The sequence below is a fragment of the Strix uralensis genome, chromosome 7 (genome assembly GCF_047716275.1).
Source record: "Strix uralensis isolate ZFMK-TIS-50842 chromosome 7, bStrUra1, whole genome shotgun sequence".
NCBI lineage: Eukaryota > Metazoa > Chordata > Aves > Strigiformes > Strigidae > Strix > Strix uralensis.
Genome location: NC_133978.1, coordinates 5796753 through 5820174, shown reverse-complemented (window position 1 = coordinate 5820174; position 23422 = coordinate 5796753). Strand labels below are relative to the sequence as shown.

Below are 23422 nucleotides of genomic sequence, written 5' to 3'. Positions count from 1 at the left end.
TAATCATTGAACCAATCACACTGGATGGATTTATTTCTGGACTCAATTTCCCAGGAACTCCACTATCTCACCCTGGGGGAAATGCCTCAGCTGAAGTTTCTCTAGCTCCAGCTTCGTGAATAAAGACCTGTCGCTTTGGAGTTACTCACAGCAGCTCTGTCACTACTGACTCATCCATCCGCTTCAAGAAAATGTTTGCCGTCCACTTGCTAGCTTTCCATTTCACAAAGCTAAAAGAGGATCAAATAAAAAAGGTAAGATGCAACGTTAGCTGATTCCTATTTTGAGAACTGTGTTACTCAGATACTGTGGGGTCTGCAGCACGTAATGCAGACTAGATAATGGCGTTATCTACTAAAGCCATACAGCCAAATGGGGTAGGAAGTATTTGGACCCTAAACCGTCTGATGAGTGTGAAAATAGGTCTGGTTGGTGCTTTTCCCTGCACAGTTGTAAGTTCTCTCCTAGTAGTGGAGCAAATGATCTTCAGTAAAGAAAAGTGGTGCTTAAACTTTATCTGGCATGGTATGGTGTAGTTCAGAGGGCAGAAAGGAACCTCTTGCAAGTGTAGCATGAAGGATGGGATTTCTAAAGCTGAGTAGGAATCGGAGTCACTCACATGGTAGCAGGGATAGGGAGAACTCCTGGGGTCTTTGGGCCAGGTCTTCTGGGACTCAAGAGACAGTTCCAACTAGTGTTGGTGTGGGAAAAGTGCCTGTGCCTTCTGTCTGGTTGTCCAAACCCAGCTGATCACTCTGATGTTTGTAGATGTGACCTTTAATTGCAGTTGGAAAAGCTCAAGATGGCCCAGATCTGAAGCCATCGGTACTGGGAATGAGCTGCCTAATGGTTGCTCTTCCCTAATCTACTTTCATTGCCATGCTGTAATGGGCTTTTGGCTCTTCGTCGTAAGACCACGTGGGACCTGTAAGCTTCTTGGGTCAGAGGTCCTCTGGTTTCTAGACACGTCTGCTGCGGGTCCTCTGTTCTCCTGGCGTCTCCATTGAATACTTTCTGGTGGCCATTGCTGCCAGGCTCTGTCCTCTTGTTTTCCAGCCAGCTGGAGGCGGGGCTGTCTGCAGACGCGTGGCAGTGCGGGAGATCCGAGGTCCCGGTGGGTAGATCTGCCTGCACTGCTGAGCTCATCAGCAAAGTGAGCAACACTGGCTTGTCTTCTCTGTGCCCTTGCTTAAAGGTGGAGTGGCTTGTTCTTAGGGACACTGCTTCTACTAATTCTGCCTTGAAGAGCATGCCAAAAGAGGTCCTGGTATATCAATAGTCAGATGCCTCTGTCTCTCAGTCATAGCCCTTTTATCCCTAGGGTTTCATATGATCAGAAGGGGACCCCAATGCCCTTTCCTTGTGCGAGGATCTGATCTAAGATCTCTCATCTAGATAGTGCGATTTCTTCTTACTTTTCACTAAGAAAGGGAGAGACCTTGTGGAGCAGTGCTTGGGTGGAGTGGGCTCTTCAGAGAAACTTCCAGAGTGTAGTGGAGGGAGGACTTCCCTGAAGTGAGGACAGTAGAGGGGGGGGTGCAGCAGGATTCTGGTGAAGCCATTAAAAAGACTTAATCTTTCTACTAGGTGCAAACAAGCCCTGCCTGAAGGCAAGAAACCACATGCTCTTTAGAGTTGTCTTTTAAGGAGCCCAGGGTAGGCTGTATGGAGCAGAGTTGATTTCTTCCTAGTTAGAAAGATGGAATGCCTTCCCACCTCTCCCTCCCCAGGCTTATTTGCTCTCTGGTGGCAAGAACAAGAGCCTCCTGCCCATGAAAACAGTGCTGTTTCCATAACTGAGGCAAGACACTTTAAAACAAGGACTGTCCTTCTGCGGTGGGAGGGAGGCAGTGAGAGTTTGGTGTTGCACGGCTTGGCCATTCCTGTGTTTACAAGCAAATGGTATGCGAGCAGGCCCTTGCTCTGCTTGTAAATCAGGCTAGAGAGTCAGCAGGCTTTCCTGGGCTCTGCCTTATCTAGTTCCTCAGAGATGACTGTCTCCTCCTATAGCTGTAGTTAAACAGGGTGGGGAATGCAGTTTCTGCGGGGAGCAGGGAGCTAGTGCATGTTCTCTGCAAACAGACATGGTCATTTTTATTACTGTTTAGTTTTTTTTGTACAGGGACTTCTGTCACAAGGTTATTTGGGTCTGTGTTAGAGTGCGTGAGTGCTGTATGTCTCCAGTCATTGCTTTTTCTTTTTTTTTTTGATATGCCCAAAAAAGCAGTGCTGGTGCTTGGGCTGAGATGGTGGATCCTACACAGTGATGGGCCCTCAAAAAAGCCTTGGAGGAAATCAAGTGCTTGTGTGAATGAGGGCTACAAAGAAAGATCTAAATAATGGCCTTTTCAAGGCACAGCTGTATCCAAAGGCAGCTGCTGCTTCTTGCCATTTGCATCTTGTAGTTTAAGACTTTCTCACCTGTGTGTGTATGTTTTGCTGCTAGGTAAGTGCTGGATTTACTTTCAGGGTCCTGGCTCTTTCAGGTGGGTCATTGCTGACCATCAGTTTAAAATGGGACTGTGAATAGGTAATTAGTTTGTGCCTCATTAATATAGGTGGCCAGTCCCAATTGCAGAAGAGGCCAATTTATCTACAGCCTGTGTTCTCTGTTTAAACAATGCTGCTTTTTAAATCCTGCCTTGGTGCCAGTGGGACTTGTTTTGTGCATGTTCTCCCAACCCTCCAGACTTCCCAACTGATGAAATGCCTGAACAGATAAAGCAGCCTAATAGTGTAGCCCATGGTGCAAGAGCTGAGTGTCTGTACTAGCGAAGCGTTGGAAGCTGTCCCACATCTCTCCCCTGCCCACTGCCTCTGGCCCCCAGTCTCGTGCCATGGGGAGTAGGCTGCTAACATGGATTACCCTCCAAGGGACATCCAGCTCTTTGGAGCACAGAATTATTATGCCTGTGTCTTGTTTGTTCATATAGCACTAAAGTCTGGCTCCCCAGTGAAAAAGCGTTTGGATGTTGACAGATTCTTATTTTGCTGTGTTAACCCTTTGTTGTACCCAGCTATGTAGTTTCTAGGCCACCTCACTTACAGCCGTGTATCCAGCCCTGCAGTAAATGTCAGTCCAACCAGTGTGTGGTCCTGAAGAAGAAAACCTTAAGTTTTGCCCTGATGAAGCTGTACAGAAACACTGATTAGCTTCCTACCAGTTTGTCTGAATGAATGTCTGCTACTTCTTAGATGCTTTTGATTCCCTTTAAATTGAACGGGCTTCTATTTTCATGTATGTTGTGAGTTATAGACCCTTAAGAAAGGATATTGATTGCACCCAAAAATGTGTTTTAGATGTAATCCTAGAATCACAAGAGAATGGAGGGCAGAGCTGGAGTGAGAAAAAGGCTTTGAGCTCCAGCCTGGCATGCCAACAAAGCTAATTGTCTGTGGAGTGGAGCAGTAGCTGAATAGATGTTTTCAGGTTGTGGCTGACACGCTTGGGTACTGATGGCATTTTCTGGACCTGACTCAGAGAGGTCAAATTCTCACCAGGTCGAGACACTTTGCAGTTGTAGTTCACTACATGTATAGGAGGAGAGGATGGTGTGAAAACAGCTTCTCAGGGTCGCAAGCAAGTCTCATGGGCTTATGTATCTTGGCAAGTTACTGAACCATCAGAAAAAATGGCTCACTTTTTGACAGTAATTCACCAAGGCTGTATTAAACATTTTCAAAACAAAGTTTTTATAAGAGTAAATGTTCTAACGATGTCCTGGAGCTTGCTTGCATTGACGATCCTGGGAATTTAGGTGCTGAGGTTAAAAATGAAATGAACTTATAGAATCAGGTGGGTTTGGTGTAGGTGGTATGCTCACCTTCAGTTTGCTATGTATGTGAAAGGAATTCTTTTGTCTCCTTAGGATCTGTTTAGCTTCATGTCCATCAAGTGGGTGGGAATGAGCATAGTGATTCTTGTCCAGCATAATGCAGGGGTGCTGCTGGAATGAGAGTTCAGGATTTTCAGGTCCTTCATGCCAAACTGCACCCCCCATGGCTAGAAAACTAGTCCAAGTGACTAGGAAGTTCCTGCATTTTCTCTGCTTGCCTCCCCAGTACATAGGAGAGTCCTTCTGTAGCGTGAAAGCAGTGCTCATCCCAGGCAGCTGCTGAGCACTGAGGAGCCCGCATGCCTCCCCAGTAACACCTTTCGTCCTTCCAGGTTGACAGGTACCTGTATCACATGCGTCTCTCTGACGATGTCTTGCTGGACGTGATGGCTCGCTTCCAGGCCGAGATGGTGAAGGGCCTGGGGAGAGACACCAACCCCACAGCAACAGTAAAAATGCTGCCATCATTTGTGCGCTCGCTTCCCGATGGCTCAGGTGAGTTCCCCCTGCTCCGTCACGGCAGTACTGGTTTAGGAAGATGATGGATTGCTGCCAGCACTCGAGGACAGCACAGCAAAGACGGAGGGCAGCCAGTGGCTTTGGGTTACTGCCTATCTCGTGTTGAGAAAGCAGGTGTGTATTGAGGAGACAACACCTTGGGGGAGTGCTGGCAGAGGGTTTTTTTCTCTGCACCAGGTGGATTTTGACCTAGTGCTGCTTGTTTGAGGAAAGGACCTATAAGTGCTCAGAAAACAGCCTCTTTCATCTGCGAATGTTGCTGTACCTAGTGCAGGCCTTGCTGCAGGAGCTGTGGCTGGACACGGCAAGGGCAGCCTCTACAGCTCAGACTCTGCAGTGCAGTGTGCTGCAGGTGTAGGGATGTGGGCAATGCCGCATGTGGGCAGTGCCGTGGCCCTGGCGTTCGTGGAGCTACAGGGAATGCAGGATGCTGCAGTGAAGCTCCTCAAATTGCAAAGTTGCGTTCTCGGAGCTGAGATCCCCTCTCAGCTTCTGAGAGCACGCTCTGCGCTGCTTTCTCTATTGCCCCAAAAAGTGATGCCCTCCTGCCCTTCCCTGCCTTCTGCATTGGGAAAATCTGCTTCTGCTTGGGGTCTACCAGGAAGCAGCCTGCTCTGCTTCTGCAGCTGGCTCCTTGTTTCCAGTTCCCTCTGAGACACAGAGAGGGAGAAAGTGCAGTGGTGTCCTCTGGGAGGATGTGAGGTGAGGTAGGATCTAAAAGCCTGTCTTGTTTGGACAAGTATGCACATCCAAAATAACTCTCCTGGTTCAGCTGGCTCCTGGCAGTGCAGGCTGACAGAAAATCGTGTTTTTCCCAGGTTAAACCGAGTCTGTGAATTTGTGCAGGACTCTGTGTCTGGCCTAGGTCAGGACTCAGTGTATAACAGCTGTGCAGAAAACTTAAGAGAAATGTTTGCTTTGTACCTCATTTCCACAGGACTTGATGCCCTCTGAAGGTAATTTCCCTACAATTAAATGAGAAACAACGGCTTTAATGGCATAAAGGGAACATTTGGAAGCTAGTCTCTTGAAATGAGGGATGTCTGAGAGCAATGATACACAGTCCCCTCGAACTGCCTGGCTGGAACTGGGCACTTTTCCTTTCGCTGCTACCTTCATTTAAAAAAACATAAGTATTAGCTGGTCCTGAGGCCTCACATGGCACTGACCCTGTCTTGAAATAGCAGGGAGCCCCTGAGGTCAGGAGACTTGGAAAATTGTGTGTAGTGTCATCACTGTTGGAAGACTTCATGTTCCTCAAGGCCAACTTCGGACAATGCTCTCCTGGCCTGTGTGACTTTTCCGCTGTGTCAAAGACATGCTGCAGAGTCAAGTCTTACTGACACACTGCCTATTTTAAGTATCACGTTGATTTTTCTATTTTTGCTGTCTTGCAAAATCATTATTTTGTTTCCAGACAAAACTTCCATCAGGTTTAAACACCTCAAACTTGGCTGGATTTCCCATTTGCAAGAGCAACAAACTTTCAGATTTTTCAGTGCGCTCAGTGTTGCTACCTGAAATGACCCATAGGGAGCATCATCAGTTTTTAATCATTTAGGGATTAATGCTCTGACTAATGTCACAGTATACTGCGTAACCCAGATATCTGACCATATTACAGGTAGAATTTCCTGCTTCCTCTCCTTTCAGGGCCAGATTTGATAAAATTCAGTCAGATGTTTGGACTGTGGAACAAAGATCATGCAACACTATGCACATACCACTGCATTTTCCTTTTGGGAAGGGCCTTCTCCTGTGCGTAGATAGTTAATTGTTTTATTGTAGCAGTGAGGCCAAACTGTTCTTCCATCTGAGGTTGTCTGCTAGGGAAGAACGTGTTTGAGCTAAAAGTGCTGCCGACTGCAAAACAGAACGGTACAGAAACACCTAAAGGCATTTGGAAATCGTTGTGTTGGTTGACTTTGGGTGGCAAATTAGCCTTGCCCCACTTGGAAGTTGACTTCTGCAGTAGGGCCAAGTCTTAACATGTGACTGCAAATCCAGCGTCCTTTACTGGATGTAGGTAATGCTCTCAAACTCTCATTTCCCCACATTTCAGGTGTACAGTTTTGCAGCCCCTCTGTGCTCTGGTTGGATTTGCAGTTCCTTTGGGCCTGTCTTGCTGAGAAGCTTATCCCTCTGCAGCTTGAAAACATGCTGTTGTGGGAGGAACAGGGTGGGCCAAACCAGACTGCTAAATAAAAATGAAATTAGCTGCCGCATAGCAAGCTAATAGGAGGGACCTGATACCCTTGCTTAGGGTTGCCAGCTCTCAGCCTCTCTGGTGATGCTCCCAGGCCCACAGGATATGGACCTGCTGTGATGGGGCAGGAGAGCCTGTGGCCGCGGTGAGCCCGGGGCCCTGGGCTGTGGCCTTGGCCTTCAGCATGGCACCTGGGCCATGCTTCTCGGCCACCACCGGTGACGGTTGCCCACTTGTGTTGCAGAGAAGGGTGACTTCCTTGCTGTTGACCTGGGTGGCTCCCAGTTTCGTGCCCACCAGGTGAAGGTGTTTGATGACGGGAAGCAGAGCAGCCAGCTGGAGAGCAAGTTTTACCCCACACCCAAGGAGGTCATACAGGGGAACGGAGCTGAGGTAGGGCACGCAGGGTCTTCTGTGGTGGTGCTGTGCTTGGACGCCTGCCTGCCAGGTACAGCCTGACTCTGTCCTCTCCTTTCTCATGCAGCTCTTTGATTACGTTGCTGAGTGTCTGGTAGACTTCATGGAGACCAAAAACCTGAAGCATAAGAAATTGCCTCTTGGCTTTACATTTTCTTTTCCATGCAAACAGACCAAATTGGAAGAGGTAAGATGCAAAAGAAATATTATTGGCAAGCCTAGCTCCTTGCAGAACCCAGAGAAGCTATTGCAAGGGAGGGTTACCCTGTGGCCTTTTTGTGGGGTCATGTTTACATAGCTCTCTGAAGGAGGCATGGATGACCATTAGTGTTTACCTAGACTTGACTGCCATTCAAACACTCATTTCTGATCTCAAGGCCACCTGATCTTTAAGCTAAAGCTATTGTTTTACTTAATCAGTACCCAGTTCCATAGTAACCACGTACCCTTGTATGAAGACTATTAGAGTGTAAAACACATTTGTGTCCTGAAGCATGTTTATTTTTTTATTCACTTGCATTCAATTTCTTTTTTAAAGTTGATTCTAAATAGGAAAGACCTGAGCTGAGCTGTTTGAGAGGCCGCATGGGGAAATGAAGGGCTGGTTGCAATTATTTTGTGGCCTCTTATTCTAGCCTCTCTTTTATTTCTAGGGATCTGTGCTTTGGGTCCCAGTCCTGCAAATGCTTTGTGCTTAATGCTATTAGTTTGTGATGAGCATCAGTAAAGCCACACGTGCTTTAAACAAAGCACAGGGAGAAGCATTTGCAGGATTGGGACTTTATTACTGTACCTGTTTGGTTGTGTTTGTACTGACAGGCACCCCAAGGTGAGATGTTCTGCTGTGACTTATTTTGGCCTGCATTTTAATGTCTGGAGGGACATACTGGGCTTCTCCACAGACTTTGGTCTTGGCTGTCTTTGTGACAGGTTTGTACGCAAAAATTGGAGCTTTTGGGTCACTGGGCTGTTACTTTACAGGGAGTTCTTCTTGCCTGGACGAAACACTTCAAGGTCCGTGGAGTCCAGGACACAGATGTGGTCAGCTCTCTGCGCAAGGCCCTCCAGAAACATAAGGCAAGTTTTGTACCTGCAGGAGGTGAACCTGAGTGGCCCCAAATTGTCCTCCTGGGAGATCAGCTCTTGGTGTGTGGCTTGTTTTGGGAGTTATCAGACATCTGTCAAAGACAGCCAGTTACAAATGTCCAACATGGCTGTATATCTAGTAGATCTGTCTCTCCCTCGGAGCTGAAGCTGTGGAAGGGAACATGCAGTTGCAACTTGGGCTGCCGCGGGTCAGTCTAATGGTGATGGCAACTGCACACTGATAAACCAGGCTGGCTGGGTCAGTGGACCAGTATGGCCTCACTGAGCTAAAAGGGGTCTGTTGTGAACCTATTTGGTAAGATGTAGATACACACTGTGTTTTGTAGCCTGTCCTGTGGGATGAAGGTTGGGAGGGGGAAGCTCTCATCTCAAATTGGCACACCTAACTCTGTCAGGGTTTGCCTGTCCACTTTGATCTGTGGGATGGAGTGATCAGCTGTAATTTTTAAGGTCGGCAGTAAGACATGATTAAATCTGCCCTTGAACCTAGCATATACCTTTGAATAAGGTATGTTATAATATATATTATATTATAATGTTATAATGAATAACATTAAGTTTTAATACTTTGGAAAGCCTTGTTTTTCATGTTTGGTGCTGTTGGTAACACCATCTAAGAAATACAAAATATCCTTCCATACCTTGACATCTTTGTAGTAAAGCAGAAATTCTTTTGTTTTCTCACATGGTAAAAATCCAGCCTTGATTTTGGTTCAGTTCTTTCTCTGCATCAGTTTTGCTGTAGTTAGCAGGAACAAAGGATCGGAGACTTCCTGGGTGAAGTCCACCCCCCTGCTAGTGTTGGCATCTGAGTTACAAGAATCCTTTGATTACCTTGGTTTTACTTTATCAAGTTACCTCAGTGTGAAAGGGAAACTGCACAGCTTTGATGGAAAGGCTTTTTACTTGAGTGTGATATTGTTGCACGGCCTTCTGTTGAATAGCTGCATTTATACATACATATTTTCTGTACCATTTGGTGGGATCTGTTCAGGTGATAGGACGTTATCCTACCGTGCAGCCCATAAGGACAGATACACAGGTGCTAGCATATCACAAAATTCAAGCCATTAACACGTTGCTTTTCTGGCAAATGAGGTTGGATTGGGGAAAAAACACATCCTGCAAGCAAAGGTCCTGGCTAGCCAAGCACCTGAGAATTCGGAGATGTTTGTTACTTTACAGGGTTGTGGGGATAGTGTTATATAAAGAAGTAGTATGTCTTTCAGCTGAAGAGCTTTCCTGAGCCAGGCCTTCAAAGTACAACCTGGGGAGTATGTCTGCATGCTGTTGCTTTAACATGCAGGAGGCTTTCTAAGCTTTTTTTCTGTTAATCACCCATGTTCATGCTATTAGGACATAGACGTTGATGTTCTGGCACTGGTCAATGACACTGTGGGAACCATGATGACTTGCGGATATGATGACCAGCGCTGTGAAGTTGGACTCATAATTGGTAATTTTTTCTGTTCACTAAGTAGGGTTTTTTTCCCCCTCGTTTGTTTAATCCTAACATATCTGGAGTAGAAGGGACTGTCCCAGTACAGGAATGAGCAGGAAGAAAATGGAAAAAACAATGGTCAGATTTTCAAGCCTGGCTGCCTTCTGTAAAGCAGCTGTTTTTATGCTGATCACATTGCCATCAAATACCACAGTCCCCATTTTGTCTGGGTTCAGTTGTGACCAGCATACTAAACTTTTCTGCTGACTGTATAGAAAATTACTGTCTGTCTGTCCAGAGAAAGCTGAATTCCTCTCACGTCTGGTAGTTGGGATCAGCTATGCTTTCCACAATGTCTCCACTTCATGCACCGTGGTGGCTTTTTTAAGGCACGTAGAAGTACATTTGAAAAAGAAAAAATGTTTTTAAACAAGTCAAGCCTTAGATTAATTTCCAGAATTTTTTCACTCACTGTGAAATGATTATTTAACAAGTGCAGGTGGCTTCATATTACCATCCTGTACCAGAGCCATGTATTTATATTTTCTTCCAAAGATAATATACTGATTTATTCCCAAACACATGGACTTAAAACAAATAAAAAGCAAACCTTGAACAAACAGGTAATTTATCCGCACTGTCTCCAACACACACAGGGACTGGCACCAACGCCTGCTACATGGAGGAAATGAGGCACATCGATCTGGTGGAAGGTGATGAAGGCAGGATGTGCATTAACACAGAGTGGGGTGCCTTTGGAGATGACGGTGCTTTGGACGACCTCCGCACAGAGTTTGATCGGGAGCTCGATCTGGGATCTCTCAATCCTGGAAGACAATTGTAAGTGATTCCCTGGCTGATTTACCCCGGCAGTCTGAGTTCTCAGAGTGTATTTCCAGCGTATGCCAGGAGCCCCTTTGGAACAGGAATCATCTTAAATGAACCTGAGTTGACTTAAACCTGGTCCTGTCCTATCCAGACCTTTCCTTTCTGGGAAGGGTGGGTACCTATCACACCTCCCTGCCTCACAGGCCAAGAGGTTGCTGCTGTAGTTGCTAGTGTGTTGTTAAAAATAGGTGGTTGCTCTGGTATGATGCTGTGGAGGGGTAGAGAGAGGAGGAAAGTAAACAAAGGGCATATTTAATTTGCGGTTCATCAAAACTGCTTCTACAGGTTGAGCTACTTGCAAGTCTTTTGAAAATTCTCTTTAATCACTCACTTATCTTGAGGGGCTGTTGCTGGGTCCCAGGACCTCAGGATGGCATTCCATCTACAGCATAGCTCTCAACCCCTCTTTGTACATCCTTAAATGTGATCAACCTGCATGAGAACACAAGATGCTCATACCTGAACTTTTCATATCTCTGGCTAGCTGGTGAGCACCTGTAATCCTTCCTGTGCCCCATTCCAGGTTTGAGAAGATGATCAGCAGCCTGTATTTGGGCGAACTTGTAAGACTCATTCTCCTAAAAATGACAAAGGAAGGTCTACTCTTCAATGGGAAAGTGTCAACAGCTCTGCTTACTAAGGGCAAGATCGAAATGAAACATGTGTCTGCAATGGAAAAGTAAGAACCTGCGATATGCTGTTTGAGAGTGGCTGTTAGTCTTTCACAAGCACAGCAATGATAATGAACGTGTAATTATAATCTGTGAGTACTGGGAAGAATCCTGAACTGTCCAACTTGATTTTTACTTTTTCCTAGGAGAAAAGTTGATCTTTCTGTAAGTAGGAATTGGTGGAAGATAAAGTTGTAGCAAAGTACCATGGTGGCAAATATCTTGTTAACCATCACAGGTGCAGGCTGTTTAAATAACCTGTTTTGAGACCTGAGTACATGGGATGACTGTTGCAGTTTTCAGCTTCTGTGATATGGGAATGCTGGTGTTGTGAAGGTGTAGTACAGACTCTGGATCAGCTAATGGGTGACTACATGGAAAACTGACAGATTCTGGTGTTTTGACGAGGAATCCTGGTCCTCATTGTTACTTCAGGAATAATTTTCTTTGTTGCATTGAGTGAAGCTGTACATCTCTTCCTATGCTCTCCTTCTATGGACTAAATATTTAATCCTGTTCTCTTCTTGGCTAGCTAATTGGTAGGTCTCACCAAAAACTGAACCCCAGGAAGCAGCCTCTTAAAAGTCTGGTCTCTCCCCTGGGTACTTTTGGGAATAGCGTGGGAAAGACATTACTGGTTTATGGGAACCAATTACGATGCTGCTTGATAGGTTGTGCCCTGGTCTTCCCTCATTTCTTTTTGAGTTGACATGCAGATATTGATTTACGTGTTGCCTTAATATCCTTCCGTCAGATGATGTATTCTTTTGTTTTGGGGTAGATACAAGGAAGGTCTGAGCAACACAAAAGAGATCCTTACAGAGCTGAACCTGTTTCCCTCTGAAGAGGACTGCATCGCTGTGCAGCATGTCTGCACCATCGTTTCCTTCCGCTCAGCCAACCTCTGTGCTGCCGCCTTAGCAGCCATCCTGACCCGACTGAGAGAGAATAAAAAACTGTTAAGGATGCGAACCACGGTTGGGATTGATGGGGGACTCTATAAAACCCACCCCCAGTAAGTAACTAAAGAGGATTTGGTAATTGCTGGCCACATGTTGATGTTGCAAAGTCTCTATCTGCATATATGTGTGGCTTTGCAGAGAACTGCTGGTTTTGCTACAGGGTTGGGGTGAGATCTGGTGGAGTGCAGAGGATCAGACTGGCTTAGTTATTGCAAAGCTGTCTCAGGAGCTTTAGAACCTGGGGTGGGAACAACATGACATGTGGGATAATGGTGTCTGGGGAAGAGAATTGTTTCCTCAAGTGATTCCTGGGCCTCCAGGGCACTTGCAGTTCACTGTGGGTTTTTTCTTTTTTTTCTCCCCTAGCCCCCCCCCTATTTTTGAACTGAAAACTTTCTCAAATTGGATGGAAGTCTGATTCTAGATGGAGGCTCCCACTCTGTTTGTGATTGTGACTCTCCACTGTTGTCTGGCTTTTCTCCAGTGTCCCCCTCCCTTGGCACTGGCACTTGTTTAGAGGTATCTTCACCTTTCTGTAAGCGTATAACTTCTGCAGAATAGCCAGAAATCAGGATCATTGTACCCATCTCTTAGGCCAGTTTCTGACCTTGTGCTCCTCTTGACTGTGCTTCAGCACTTGTGCTGTTGGATGTGTGCCTGTATTGGAAGTGTATGTGCAGTAAACCGTGTGTGAAATGCCTGCCAGAGTCTCTTTGTTCCCCTAGATATGCCAAACGTCTGCACAAGGTGGTGAGAAGGCTGGTCCCAAACTGTGATGTTCGGTTCCTCCTCTCTGTGAGCGGCAGTGGGAAGGGGGCTGCCATGGTCACAGCGGTGGCATACAGGCTGGCCGCTCAGCGCAAGCGAATCGATGCCGCTCTCGCACCATTTCTGCTGACCCTGGAGACCCTCCAAGAAGTTAAGAACAAAATGAGGACTGAGCTGGAATATGGGCTAAAGCGAGAGACGCAAGCCAGTGCCTCAGTGAAGATGTTACCCACGTATGTCTGTGGGACACCAGATGGAACAGGTGAAGTCATTTCCTGATCACCTGGAGGTGGTTCGGGAAAGCTTCTTGTCTGTTTTCCAGGGGGAATATGCCAATTATTCTGGGAAATGCCAGGGATTTATGTTGGCAAACCAGTGCTTCCTGCAATATTATCTGGCTGGCCCTTCAGCCCCATGCTAGCAGACTGATGGGATAAATGCCGTAGGGAGCAGTGTGCTGTCGTTGGCACAGATGAAGCTTCTTGGGGATGTGTGGCAGAGTATGCCATTCTGTCTGGCAAACATGCCTTGAGAAGCACCAAAATGAAATATTTCCTCTCTTACAGAGAAAGGAAAGTTCCTTGCCCTTGATCTCGGTGGGACAAATTTCAGGGTTCTGCTGGTCAAAATCAGAAGCGGGAGAAGAAGATCAGTGCAAATGTATAACAAAATCTTTGCCATTCCTTTGGAGATCATGCAAGGGACAGGGGAAGAGGTAACCTCTAATAAATGTTTAACTGATCCAGCCAAGGCCCATTGCATGGGATTACTGTGAGATTTATATGCCTTTTCTTTCCTTTCAGCTCTTTGACCATATTGTCCAGTGCATAGCAGACTTTCTGGAGTATATGGGGATTAAAGGTGCTCGTCTGCCTCTGGGCTTCACCTTCTCCTTCCCATGCAGACAAGCCAGCATTGACAAGGTAAGAACTGCAACACAGAATGGGCCCAATGGGAGCTGTGCATCTGCTTGGTAAATGACATCGTTTTGGGTGGGGGTCACTTGTTGGTTTGGAGATTGCAAGCAAAAAGCTATTCTTCTAAATGTTTTCTTGCAAGTAGGGCTTTACAATGTTGAAAAGATATCTGTATCTATAGATAAATATAGATATATAGACATATATGTGCGTCTAAATTAGTCTTTGAAGAGAATTTTTCACATGTTTTATGGGGATTTAATTATTGTGCAAATTAGTTGTCTTTCATGAGAAACTTATCATCCTATATGCCTATGGGAGGTAGAACTTTCACCTCTTGTATCTGATAAGAGATGGATGTTACTTGCTTTTATTCTATAAAGACTAAGCCCTTATGACAGTTGACTAGATAGATGACTACCTATTTTTAATAGCCCACGAATCTCTTATGCTGCCTTAAGTCTTCAGTGGCAAGAGAGAACAGATGCCTCCTTCTACTTGCTCAGCTACAATCCCAGGGTGTTTTCCTAACTGTGCTGCACAGCTCTGACTGTATAATTTCTGCACTACATTAGTTTCTTTTTGTTGTGTGTCAGAGGGCTGGACTGGACTTGCTTGTTCAGCTTGGAAGGGTTGAGTTTTTGACAGATATCATATCTTTATCTTTCCAGATCTGATGTAAAAGAAAAATAGAATAAAAAAATCAAATTCAGGAAGAAATAATTCTCAGTTATTTCAATGCATTAAGGAGGGGCAAGGGAGGTTGTGCTGCTTAATTCTAGTCAAATACGTAGGATATTGGAGAAACAAGAGACTGCTATTTTATTGAATGTTTTTATGTCCTGGTAGGTTTCACTAAGTCTAGAAGCTAGTCTGCTCTGTCTCAATTTTCAGGTCACAGTTGAGAGTATAGCAACAGGACTTGGTTATTTGTGGGGACACCACTCAATATGCCTTCCAAACCTACAGCATAGTATTTAGGTCTTGACAAATGATGGAGGAAACCAATTGCACAGCAGTGGTGGCAAACTGAGACACATCTGTGTCAGAGTCCCATGGTATGTTGCCCTGTGTGTTTGGTCTTTTACTAGAACTTGAGGGTTTTTTTAAGAGCAGCTTTTTCTCCCAGTTGCCCTCTTTTTTTTCTTATTTGGACAGACAGTCCAGAGCCAGTTACCAAGTGGGAGGTTAATTACTTCATGTAACCTGGAAATCTACTTCTGTCAGGCCAGGTTGCTGTCCAAAAAAGAAACAAATCAGTGTTGCCTGGAGTAGTGGCATCATACCAAGTGTCCTTCAGTAAATGAGTCAAAAATTAACAGTAGATGTGCATTAATGTTTGTTGGGTGTCTAATTATTTACAGCAAAAGTATTTTTTTACAGTCTTTCCTCCACAGATAATGTAATGGCTATGTGCACAGGAGGTGAGATGAGAAGGTTTTCCAAATGAGTGTTAGAAGGCACTGAATTGGCAGTGTCTTGAAAAATAGCTGAGTAAACCTGGAGTCACTACCATCAGCAGCTGAGAAGATACCCATGCACACGCTGCACTAGACACTCACAGTAACCTGTCCAGGGAAATACATTATTAAAGAAAAAAAAAAAAAGGGTGATGATTGGAGACAAGAAAAGACTGATGCTTGGAATGTACAGTCTTCTCTCTGTCTTCACTTATGATTTTCTTCCTCTTCTGTTTCAGGGAACACTTGTGGGATGGACAAAAGGTTTCAAGGCAACAGACTGTGAGGGGGAAGATGTAGTTGATATGCTGAGAGAGGCCATCAGGAGAAGAAATGTGAGCTATTCTTTTCTGTTTTTTTTGGTGTATTTAATGCACCCTCCCTCTTCCTCCGGGACCCTGCTACTGATTGTGATTTGTGTTTTAGGAGTTTGACTTGGACATTGTAGCAGTGGTGAATGACACTGTTGGGACAATGATGACATGCGGATACGAGGATCCAAACTGTGAGATTGGCCTTATCGCAGGTACAGTGATGTTGAAGTGACCACTGTAAGAAGAAATCATGTATGCAGGTGCTAGGCTTCACACCCTGTTTTGGAATTTGTAAAACAACATCTTTCACTTGAATTTGATACATGGTGTTACTAGTCACTTGGGGTTCTTGGCAGATTTGTATGGTATTCAACAGAGAATATAATAACAGCTGTAGCAGATAGATTCTGAATCTGTTGAACTTTTGATCGTACCTCTGATGGTGCCTAAGAAGCGTATGCATGATAAAAGAATATGAGAAGGGCAGATAGAGCATGAATCCTTGTTTTGACAAGTGTATTGGTATTTACTGTGTAGTCAGGTCACAGGTCTTGGAACAAGAAAATATTTTTTAAAATCTGAATTAATTCCTTTTGGGCTTGCTAGATGATTCCCCCAGTAGGTCCCTGCAGGCATTCAGCCAGAAATACATCTAAGCGTGTAAGATCTGAAGCCCCACTTGGAAAATAGACTCTTCTAGCTGGCTAAGTGCACCAGCTATTTCATTTTGTTTGGAGAACTGGTCCTTATATTAGTTAATGTAACCCATGTTGCAAGTGGTGAGGCCCTGTTCACCAAATCGTTTCAGATTTGGCAGCTGCCTGACTGGCTGCAAGGCTCTTGGCAGTGGTTGCTTTTGGGAGCATGCTGTCATGCAAGATGATGTGCGGTGCATTACAACCAGACTGGCAGCAGTGGCTGATCAGTGCTTGCCAGCGACTGCCAAAGCCATTTCTGACCTGTAACAGAGAGTTTTCATTCCTCTGTGCTGGGAATTTTCTGCACAGGACCCATTTTACTTGGTAACATTCTGTTGTGATAAATTACAGCACTCTTAGAATTACTGACTATAGCACTTGCTTCTGTGAGATATAGAGAGATCTTGGAAATTTGGGATATGGAGAAGAGATCTTTTAAGATGATTGCTGCAATCGTCTTCCATGTGTTTCAGCTGCTACTTCACTTTTCTGGCTGAAGCCTTGTCATTTCTTTCCTCCTAGGGACGGGCAGCAACGTCTGCTACATGGAGGACATGAAAAACATAGAAATAGTGGAAGGGAATGAAGGAAAAATGTGCATTAATACAGAATGGGGAGGATTTGGTGACAACGGCTGCATTGACAACATCAGAACAAAATATGATAAAGAAGTAGATGAAGGCTCACTAAACCCAGGGAAACAGAGGTAAATGTGATGGTCCTGATGCCAAGAGCCTGATGAAGTCAGTCTCCAAGACACACTGATTGCTTTTTAAAATGTGCTTAATGGCTGAATAATCAGAAAGGAAATTTTAATATTACATGTCATATGTTGCATGGTAAGTAATGCAGATATCCAGGAAAAGCCCAAAGATGTGCATTGTTTCTGTTACTACAGCACTGTTTTCACCTTAGGGCAGTTAGCAAACAGTGTAGCTCTTAAGATTTCCCTGCAAAGTGTAGGCCTTGTTGCGTTCCTCCTCTTGCAGTGTTTTTTCAAAGGTAAAATACAACTTGTGCAAGAAGATAAACTGAACTTGACCATTCTTTGCTTGGTAAAGACAACATCGATTACATATGACTCACTGCTGAATGCATGGCAGGGACAGGGAAATGTTTCACTTCGGTGTGGACTCTGGCTTTAACATGCTGTTCTGTTTAATACTGAAAGTGCTTTTTCTAGCTCTGTTACCTTTTAACATAGGTAAATATGTTGTAATTAATGTTTGCACTTGGAAGTCACTGCAACGGATTTGTGATGGTTGAAAGATGGAGTTCAGTGGCTATTGCTCTGAAAGCTTTTACTGCTTTTTTGAGAGTTGATGGGGCGTGTACATACCACTCGTGTTAAACAGAGCTAACATGCCACCTCTTTAAAAGCACAATTTTTCTTTTATAACATAACAGGTATGAAAAAATGACCAGTGGAATGTACCTAGGTGAAATAGTAAGGCAAATTTTGATTGACTTAACCAAACAAGGACTGCTGTTCAGAGGACAGATTTCGGAATCACTCAGGAAAAGAGGCATATTTGAAACAAAGTTCCTGTCTCAGATTGAGAGGTAAAGTTGTTAGATTTCCACGGTTTAAATCTTTAAGGTCTTCTGGGACCCCTAGAAAATAATCTTCTGCAAGTGTGTGGAGCCCTTTCCTTCAAGAAGTCAATTATAGTTTTCTTCTTTGCGTACCTCCCCCCACCCCATCCGTCCCCAGAATAAAAGCCAAAACCGAGGAACTGGGGAAGTTCCAGAATTATTCTGTAATTATATAAATTATTTCCTGTCCACGCAGCTGTGTTATCTTGGATGCCTTAACCATCAAGCATGGTTATACTTGGAGTGTTTCTTATAGGACTTAAAATAGTCCTTATTTAAAAAATAAAAAGTCAGTGATATATGAATGCTCCATGAATATATACTTACCTACATATCTGTGCATGATTGCAATGGTCTTCCAGGCTATTTGAAACCCTTTATACTGTTGAAAACCTTGGGAGGCAGTGTCTCAGCCTTGAGGTCAACAATAACACCGTCAGCTGGCTGATCTGGCTCAGCTGCCTCATGACTTTGGGAGTTAGGTGAATAATTAGTTTGTGCCTTCTGGAAATACAGTCTAACATAGCAAAGGGCATTCCAGGAGCGAGTTTTTGATTTGAATTCAGACTTGAATCTGCGTTAAAACAATTGGAGAGTGTTAGAGTTGGGGAAGTGGTCCCATTTCCTTTGAATCATGGCAGAGTCTCAGCTGTAAGACTTTCATTTGCACGCCTGACAAAGCTTCCACTAACGCCTTGCTGCTGCACGTGTTTCCCTCTGCGCAGTGACCGGCTTGCCCTCCTCCAAGTCCGGAGAATTCTGCAGCAGCTCGGCCTGGACAGCACATGTGAAGACAGCATCATTGTGAAAGAGGTGTGTGGAGCTGTTTCAAAAAGAGCTGCCCAGCTCTGTGGGGCAGGACTGGCAGCTATTGTAGAGAAGAAGAGAGAAAACCAAGGTGTGGAGCACTTGCAAATCACCGTTGGAGTAGATGGGACTTTGTACAAGCTCCATCCACAGTGAGTACCTTGGTAGCGCTTCCCTTTGCTGTTCGCTTGTTTCCACTGTAAAAACATACTGAGATGGACCAGCTTTCTGCCAAGATGATAAAAAGTGAGAGAGGGGATAAAGATCTAATGTATTTCCCTGCATCCCTTGCCTATCCAAAGGATCAAAAATTTCAAAGTCACGTCCAGCTACCACTGGGAAGCTCTTTTATCTGGGGCTTTCAGTGAACTCACTCTTCTAATATTTATTTTCCAATGTTTGGGGGAATTTCTGCAATATCTGGGTGTCCCAGATGAAAAAATGTGTTGAGTTTTTGGAGTTGGGTCAATATTTTGTAATCAAGCTCTAGAAGTAGATGCATTAGCTTTTGAGTTGGGAGAAGAGAGCCTCCTCTGTGATCTCTAAAGGCAAGGGGGGCATCTGGCATCACGCTGAACAAAATTAAAGTGGAGAAATAGAAATTAAAATCTGATTGTGTACAGAAACTTGTCTCTTTCATGAATAGGAGGAAAAACGAACAGGAAGGGGTGCTGTGGAGAACCAGTGGAAGATGTTGGCTGAGGTTATGGTTCCTTGCTAATAGATAAAGATGTCAGACCAGAAAGCAGCTGATAAAATGTTCTGTTCTTCTCTCCCTTTCCTTCCAGTTTTTCTAGGGTCCTGCGGGAAACAGTGAAGGAACTGGCACCTCAGTGTGATGTGACTTTCATGCTTTCTGAAGATGGAAGTGGGAAGGGAGCTGCCCTCATTACTGCAGTAGCAAAAAGATTGCATAATGTTGGACAGAAGTAAAAATGAGAGGTCAAGTCATTTCAGCACTGCCAGGCGTGTGCACTAGAGATTTGCTGAGCGGTGACTCAAGATAGCTTTGCCAGACACCAGTACACAGGTACCTGTTTTCAGGGAGCAGCTGGTTTTTCACCAACCAGGATTGTGGATTTTTGTCCTTTGATAACTTGGATCAGGTGTTTCTGCTCCCCACTGGCATTATGTCTTGGCATACTGCAATCTACTCAGTTCTGTACTTCATGCAATGCATCTATAATGCACATGGGAGAGTGAAAACGAAACAAGCAAACAAAACAAAACAAAAAAACCCCAAATGTGTCTTTTTACAATGCCTTAATTAAGCTACTGCACCACAACTGGGTTTATCACCAGTTTCTTAGGATTTGTGTGTGGTTTAGTTTTGGCTTGGCCTGGCTCAAGGAATATTGAGATCCTGATGTTGCACCTATCTAGTGGACATATTTGTTCAATGCTTCACAGGTTTTACAATAAATTTGCAGGTAAAATAAATTAATGGACTTTGGTCAGTGATGCTCCACCCCTCTGCTACACTGGTTGCAAGTGTATTGTAATGTAATACTTCCCTGAGTACAGGAGGCATGTTTAATAGATGAATGTAAAGAAAAAAAACATGATTCCAGAAAATATCAGTTTATGTCAAAATACATTAGTGCATCTGAGTGCACATAAACCTAAACCAATGCTGGATGGATTCTGACTGTGACTGATTCTTTGGATACTGGGGAAAAAGAGAATGTAGAAGCAGCTACAGGGTCTGCTCTGTCTATGTCAGGGTTACGTAGAGAGTATCAAATCCGTTCATCTTTGGCCTGCCAAAATAGCTGTGTAGAGAGAAGAAAAATCACCTGAATTTCTGGAATTCTTCTCTTTGTTTTCCTTCAGTTATCTCCTTGTCTGTTCATGAGAGGATAGTTTTCATTTTGTGGAAAGGAGTTTATCCTTGTTTTTCATTTTCTGTTGCTCGCTGCTCTGCCTGTCTGTAGTCTGTTGATAATAAATCTGTGATGCTGTGAGCCTTTGATTCTCTGTTTAGTGTCTCTTCTGAGTTGTGGGAAGAACATGCAGACAAGTGGGAGCTTTCTTTAGACGTATCTATAACAGTACTCAGCAGCATTGCAGTTGTTATGAAGATGGCTTGCGGATAGAGCCCATGCCCTTGTGTGACCAAAAGCCCCTCACGTGATTTACCCATCTTAGAATAAACTGAAACAATAATATGGTACAGAGAAGCAGCAAATCTGTAGCCTGCTGTTCTCAAGTATTCCTGTATCTCCTTTAATCCTCTCTTCTTGGGTATTTGCTTCCTTTCAGACTGGCAGCAGAAAGTGAGGCCAAGAAATGTGCTTTAAGCCTAGTTAGGCCAAAAGTAACTACCGTGCAGGGGGATAAGCAGTTGGGTTTGTGTAATAATCTGTAGCAAGGCTGATGGGTTTAAATTTAGCAATAGCAAATTCACAATTTGAAGCTACAGACCCTTCCTGTTTTGTAGTTTTTAAAAGAAACATGTCAACAACTCTGTGTCTGTGTCACAGTCACTGGATGGATAAAAAATAGTACTTGGAAATAGCTTTCACTTCTGAAGGAGTTCCTCATGGTACTGAGCTCACTATACTAAGCAATTGGGAAGAGACAAGTTGTGAACTCGTATTACGTTTAACGTTTTCCTCCTTTTGTCAAGAAACTTAATATTTTACTTTTTCTTTATATTTCAGAATCCACAGAGCTACAGAAACCAAAGCTTGCTATGTAGTGGGGAGAGAGTTATTTGGAACGGATGGTTTTTCCTGGTGATGAACGGGCTAAATTTGGAGGGGCTGGGTAATAGAAGAAAAAAACATGAAGTCCTGGGGCTATGTGGGGCCTAGAATAGCTCTTCTGCATTGGCTGTTTCTCCCTTTGGCACTTTGAAATTTTGTACTATGTGTGTAGTTTTGGGTCCTTTTGGGGGAGTGGATTGTGCTAATCTGCAGAAGTGCATCTGTGGATGGGGTATGTCTCTGTGTATCTGGAATGAGGTGGCGTGGACTTGCCCCAGGATGGCCACGTGAGTATGGTGCAGAGTATCTTTTGCACTTTTATCCTAAAGTCTGTTCTGCACAACTGGAATGCAAATCAGTAACAAAACAAGGTAAACCCCTTGCACGGATCCTCGCTTTAAATTTAGAAAGAAATCCTGTATTGCTTTGATTTTTCAGTCTTCTTTGGCAATTAAATATTTGCACAGAGTCAGTTTACACCTCAGCTGCAGTATTCCTTTTCTGCACTAGCTTAGGCCCACACAATAATATTTTTTTGCATCTGCAGCTTTTTTCCAGTGAGTCTGTGGGTGTCGTGGAATCCGATCACATGAACCTGAAACTGCTCACAAAGTGCTCGGCGACCTACGGCTCTTGTCGAGGTCCCTAATGCCCAGGACACGCATTCGCTTGCCTTTTCTGCAGGCTGCTGCTTGCTCTGAAGCCAGGCAGCTCCCACGTGGCTCTGATACGCATCTGCCAGGCGGGGAGATGGCATCCAAGCTGGGAAGGCTGCTGCTTTCTGAAAGGGAATGAGCAAAGATTCACTGGGCAGCCCTAGAGAAGGGAAGGATTGGCTACTGCGGGATTTTACCGAGTGCACAAACTTCACTTGTAGTTTCCCAGGGATCCCATAAACACACATACGCTTCGGCTGACTCTGAAACAGAACATTCTCCATCTGGGTAATGATGCAGCATCATGTTCCTGATTATGTCAACATGTGGAAACTCAAGGACTGTTGCAAACTTGCAATCTCCCTTGTATAGATTTTAAGCTGCTGGACCAAAACCCTTCTCTGCGCATCATATGAGGTGATTCAGTTTAAAGCCCTGGCTTAAAATAAAAGTAGAGGCCTTCTGTTAACTGTAACACAGCATACCATATGCTGAAAAATATGTAGTACAAATCATCGTATAAAGTTGTTAGTAAATTTAAAATAAAATGAGATTCTTCTGGTTTCACATCTTAGATGTGCTTTTCTACTGCTTTTTGGATAGCTTTGTGATGCTTCATTTCTGTGTGTTTTGTGGATCTTCCCTCCTGTCAATGTTTAGTATTCCTTGAATTTACTGATTTTGTTTTGATGCTTCTTGAAGACCTGAACATCCTTTTTCAGATCTAGGTCATACATTTGATTTGGAACGTTGAAAGATCTTTAAATCACAGGTGTGATAGAAGTATTACTGGGTGGAGGTACTAAGGTTTGTGCTTTTCAGGAACTCCCAGTAGATGGTTGCAGTTACCCTTTTATCTGCAGGGAAAAGATGATCCTAAATATTTTGATTTGCCTGCTAGAGAGACATTTTGGTGGCTATAGATTTGGACAGCGCTGGTGCTTGACTCGTAATCCAGAGAAAATGCAGTAGCAGCTCAGTGGTGACATATTCCCTTTGTCACTCTGACAAAGTTCAAAAGTAAATATAGGATCATGTGTAAATCCTTCAGAAATCCTGATTAACATAATCTCTCTTCTTGGGAAGTCAATATTATATAGGATTAGCAGATCAGTGTAAAGGAGTTGGAGGCTGAAATGTAGGTAATAACAACAAAAAAAGTATTGTTGTGGTTTGTTTCTTTGCATTTGGTGAAATGGGCTGGCTTTTTTGGGGGGTCACAGATACAGTGTCACTGTAGCGGTAGGTGAGGAGGGAGGGAGGCAGAGGGTGAGGGAGACTCAGTGAGTGTTGTCCAGCTATAGGTAAACTTATAATTTCGCTAGTCCAAGTCCACTGCCTCAGGCACTCACTGAGGGCTTATCCAGAGCATTTCTCAGACTTGTCAAGTGGGTAGCTTGTCAAGTGATAGATGTTTGGGGTTTTTTTTGTAAATAATAATAATAAAAAGA

General features: G+C 44.2%; 1 protein-coding gene across 3 annotated transcripts; it reads left to right on the top strand.

Annotated features, from left to right (window-relative positions):
* Nucleotides 1–22543, top strand: LOC141945754 (hexokinase HKDC1). 3 transcript variants are annotated; one of them, XR_012629592.1, is made up of 19 exons: nt 1–254; nt 4169–4331; nt 6806–6954; nt 7046–7165; nt 7960–8055; nt 9442–9541; nt 10183–10366; nt 10938–11093; nt 11867–12100; nt 12773–13077; nt 13382–13530; nt 13619–13738; nt 15432–15527; nt 15619–15718; nt 16727–16910; nt 17612–17767; nt 18526–18759; nt 19396–19637; nt 21271–22543. XR_012629592.1 is itself a non-coding variant. In XM_074874249.1 (18 exons), exons 1-18 carry the CDS (start codon nt 192–194, stop codon nt 19538–19540), a joined length of 2754 nt encoding a protein of 917 aa, XP_074730350.1. In that variant the 5' UTR covers nt 1–191; the 3' UTR covers nt 19541–22543. The 3 variants fall into 3 exon arrangements, 2 of the variants coding, with proteins under 2 accessions (XP_074730350.1, XP_074730351.1); XM_074874249.1 differs by having other exon boundaries at nt 19396–22543; XM_074874250.1 differs by lacking the exons at nt 1–254; nt 6806–6954 and having other exon boundaries at nt 4301–4331; nt 19396–22543.
* Nucleotides 22544–23422: the final 879 nt, after the last annotated feature.

Excerpts from the sequence above, each read along its gene's own strand:
- LOC141945754 (XM_074874249.1), top strand. The coding sequence starts at position 192 with ATGTTTGCCGTCCACTTGCTAGCTTTCCATTTCACAAAGCTAAAAGAG. Across the intron at positions 9,542-10,182 it reads TGAAGTTGGACTCATAATTG|GGACTGGCACCAACGCCTGC; the intron begins GTAATTTTTTCT and ends CAACACACACAG. Across the intron at positions 18,760-19,395 it reads TTGTACAAGCTCCATCCACA|TTTTTCTAGGGTCCTGCGGG; the intron begins GTGAGTACCTTG and ends CTTTCCTTCCAG.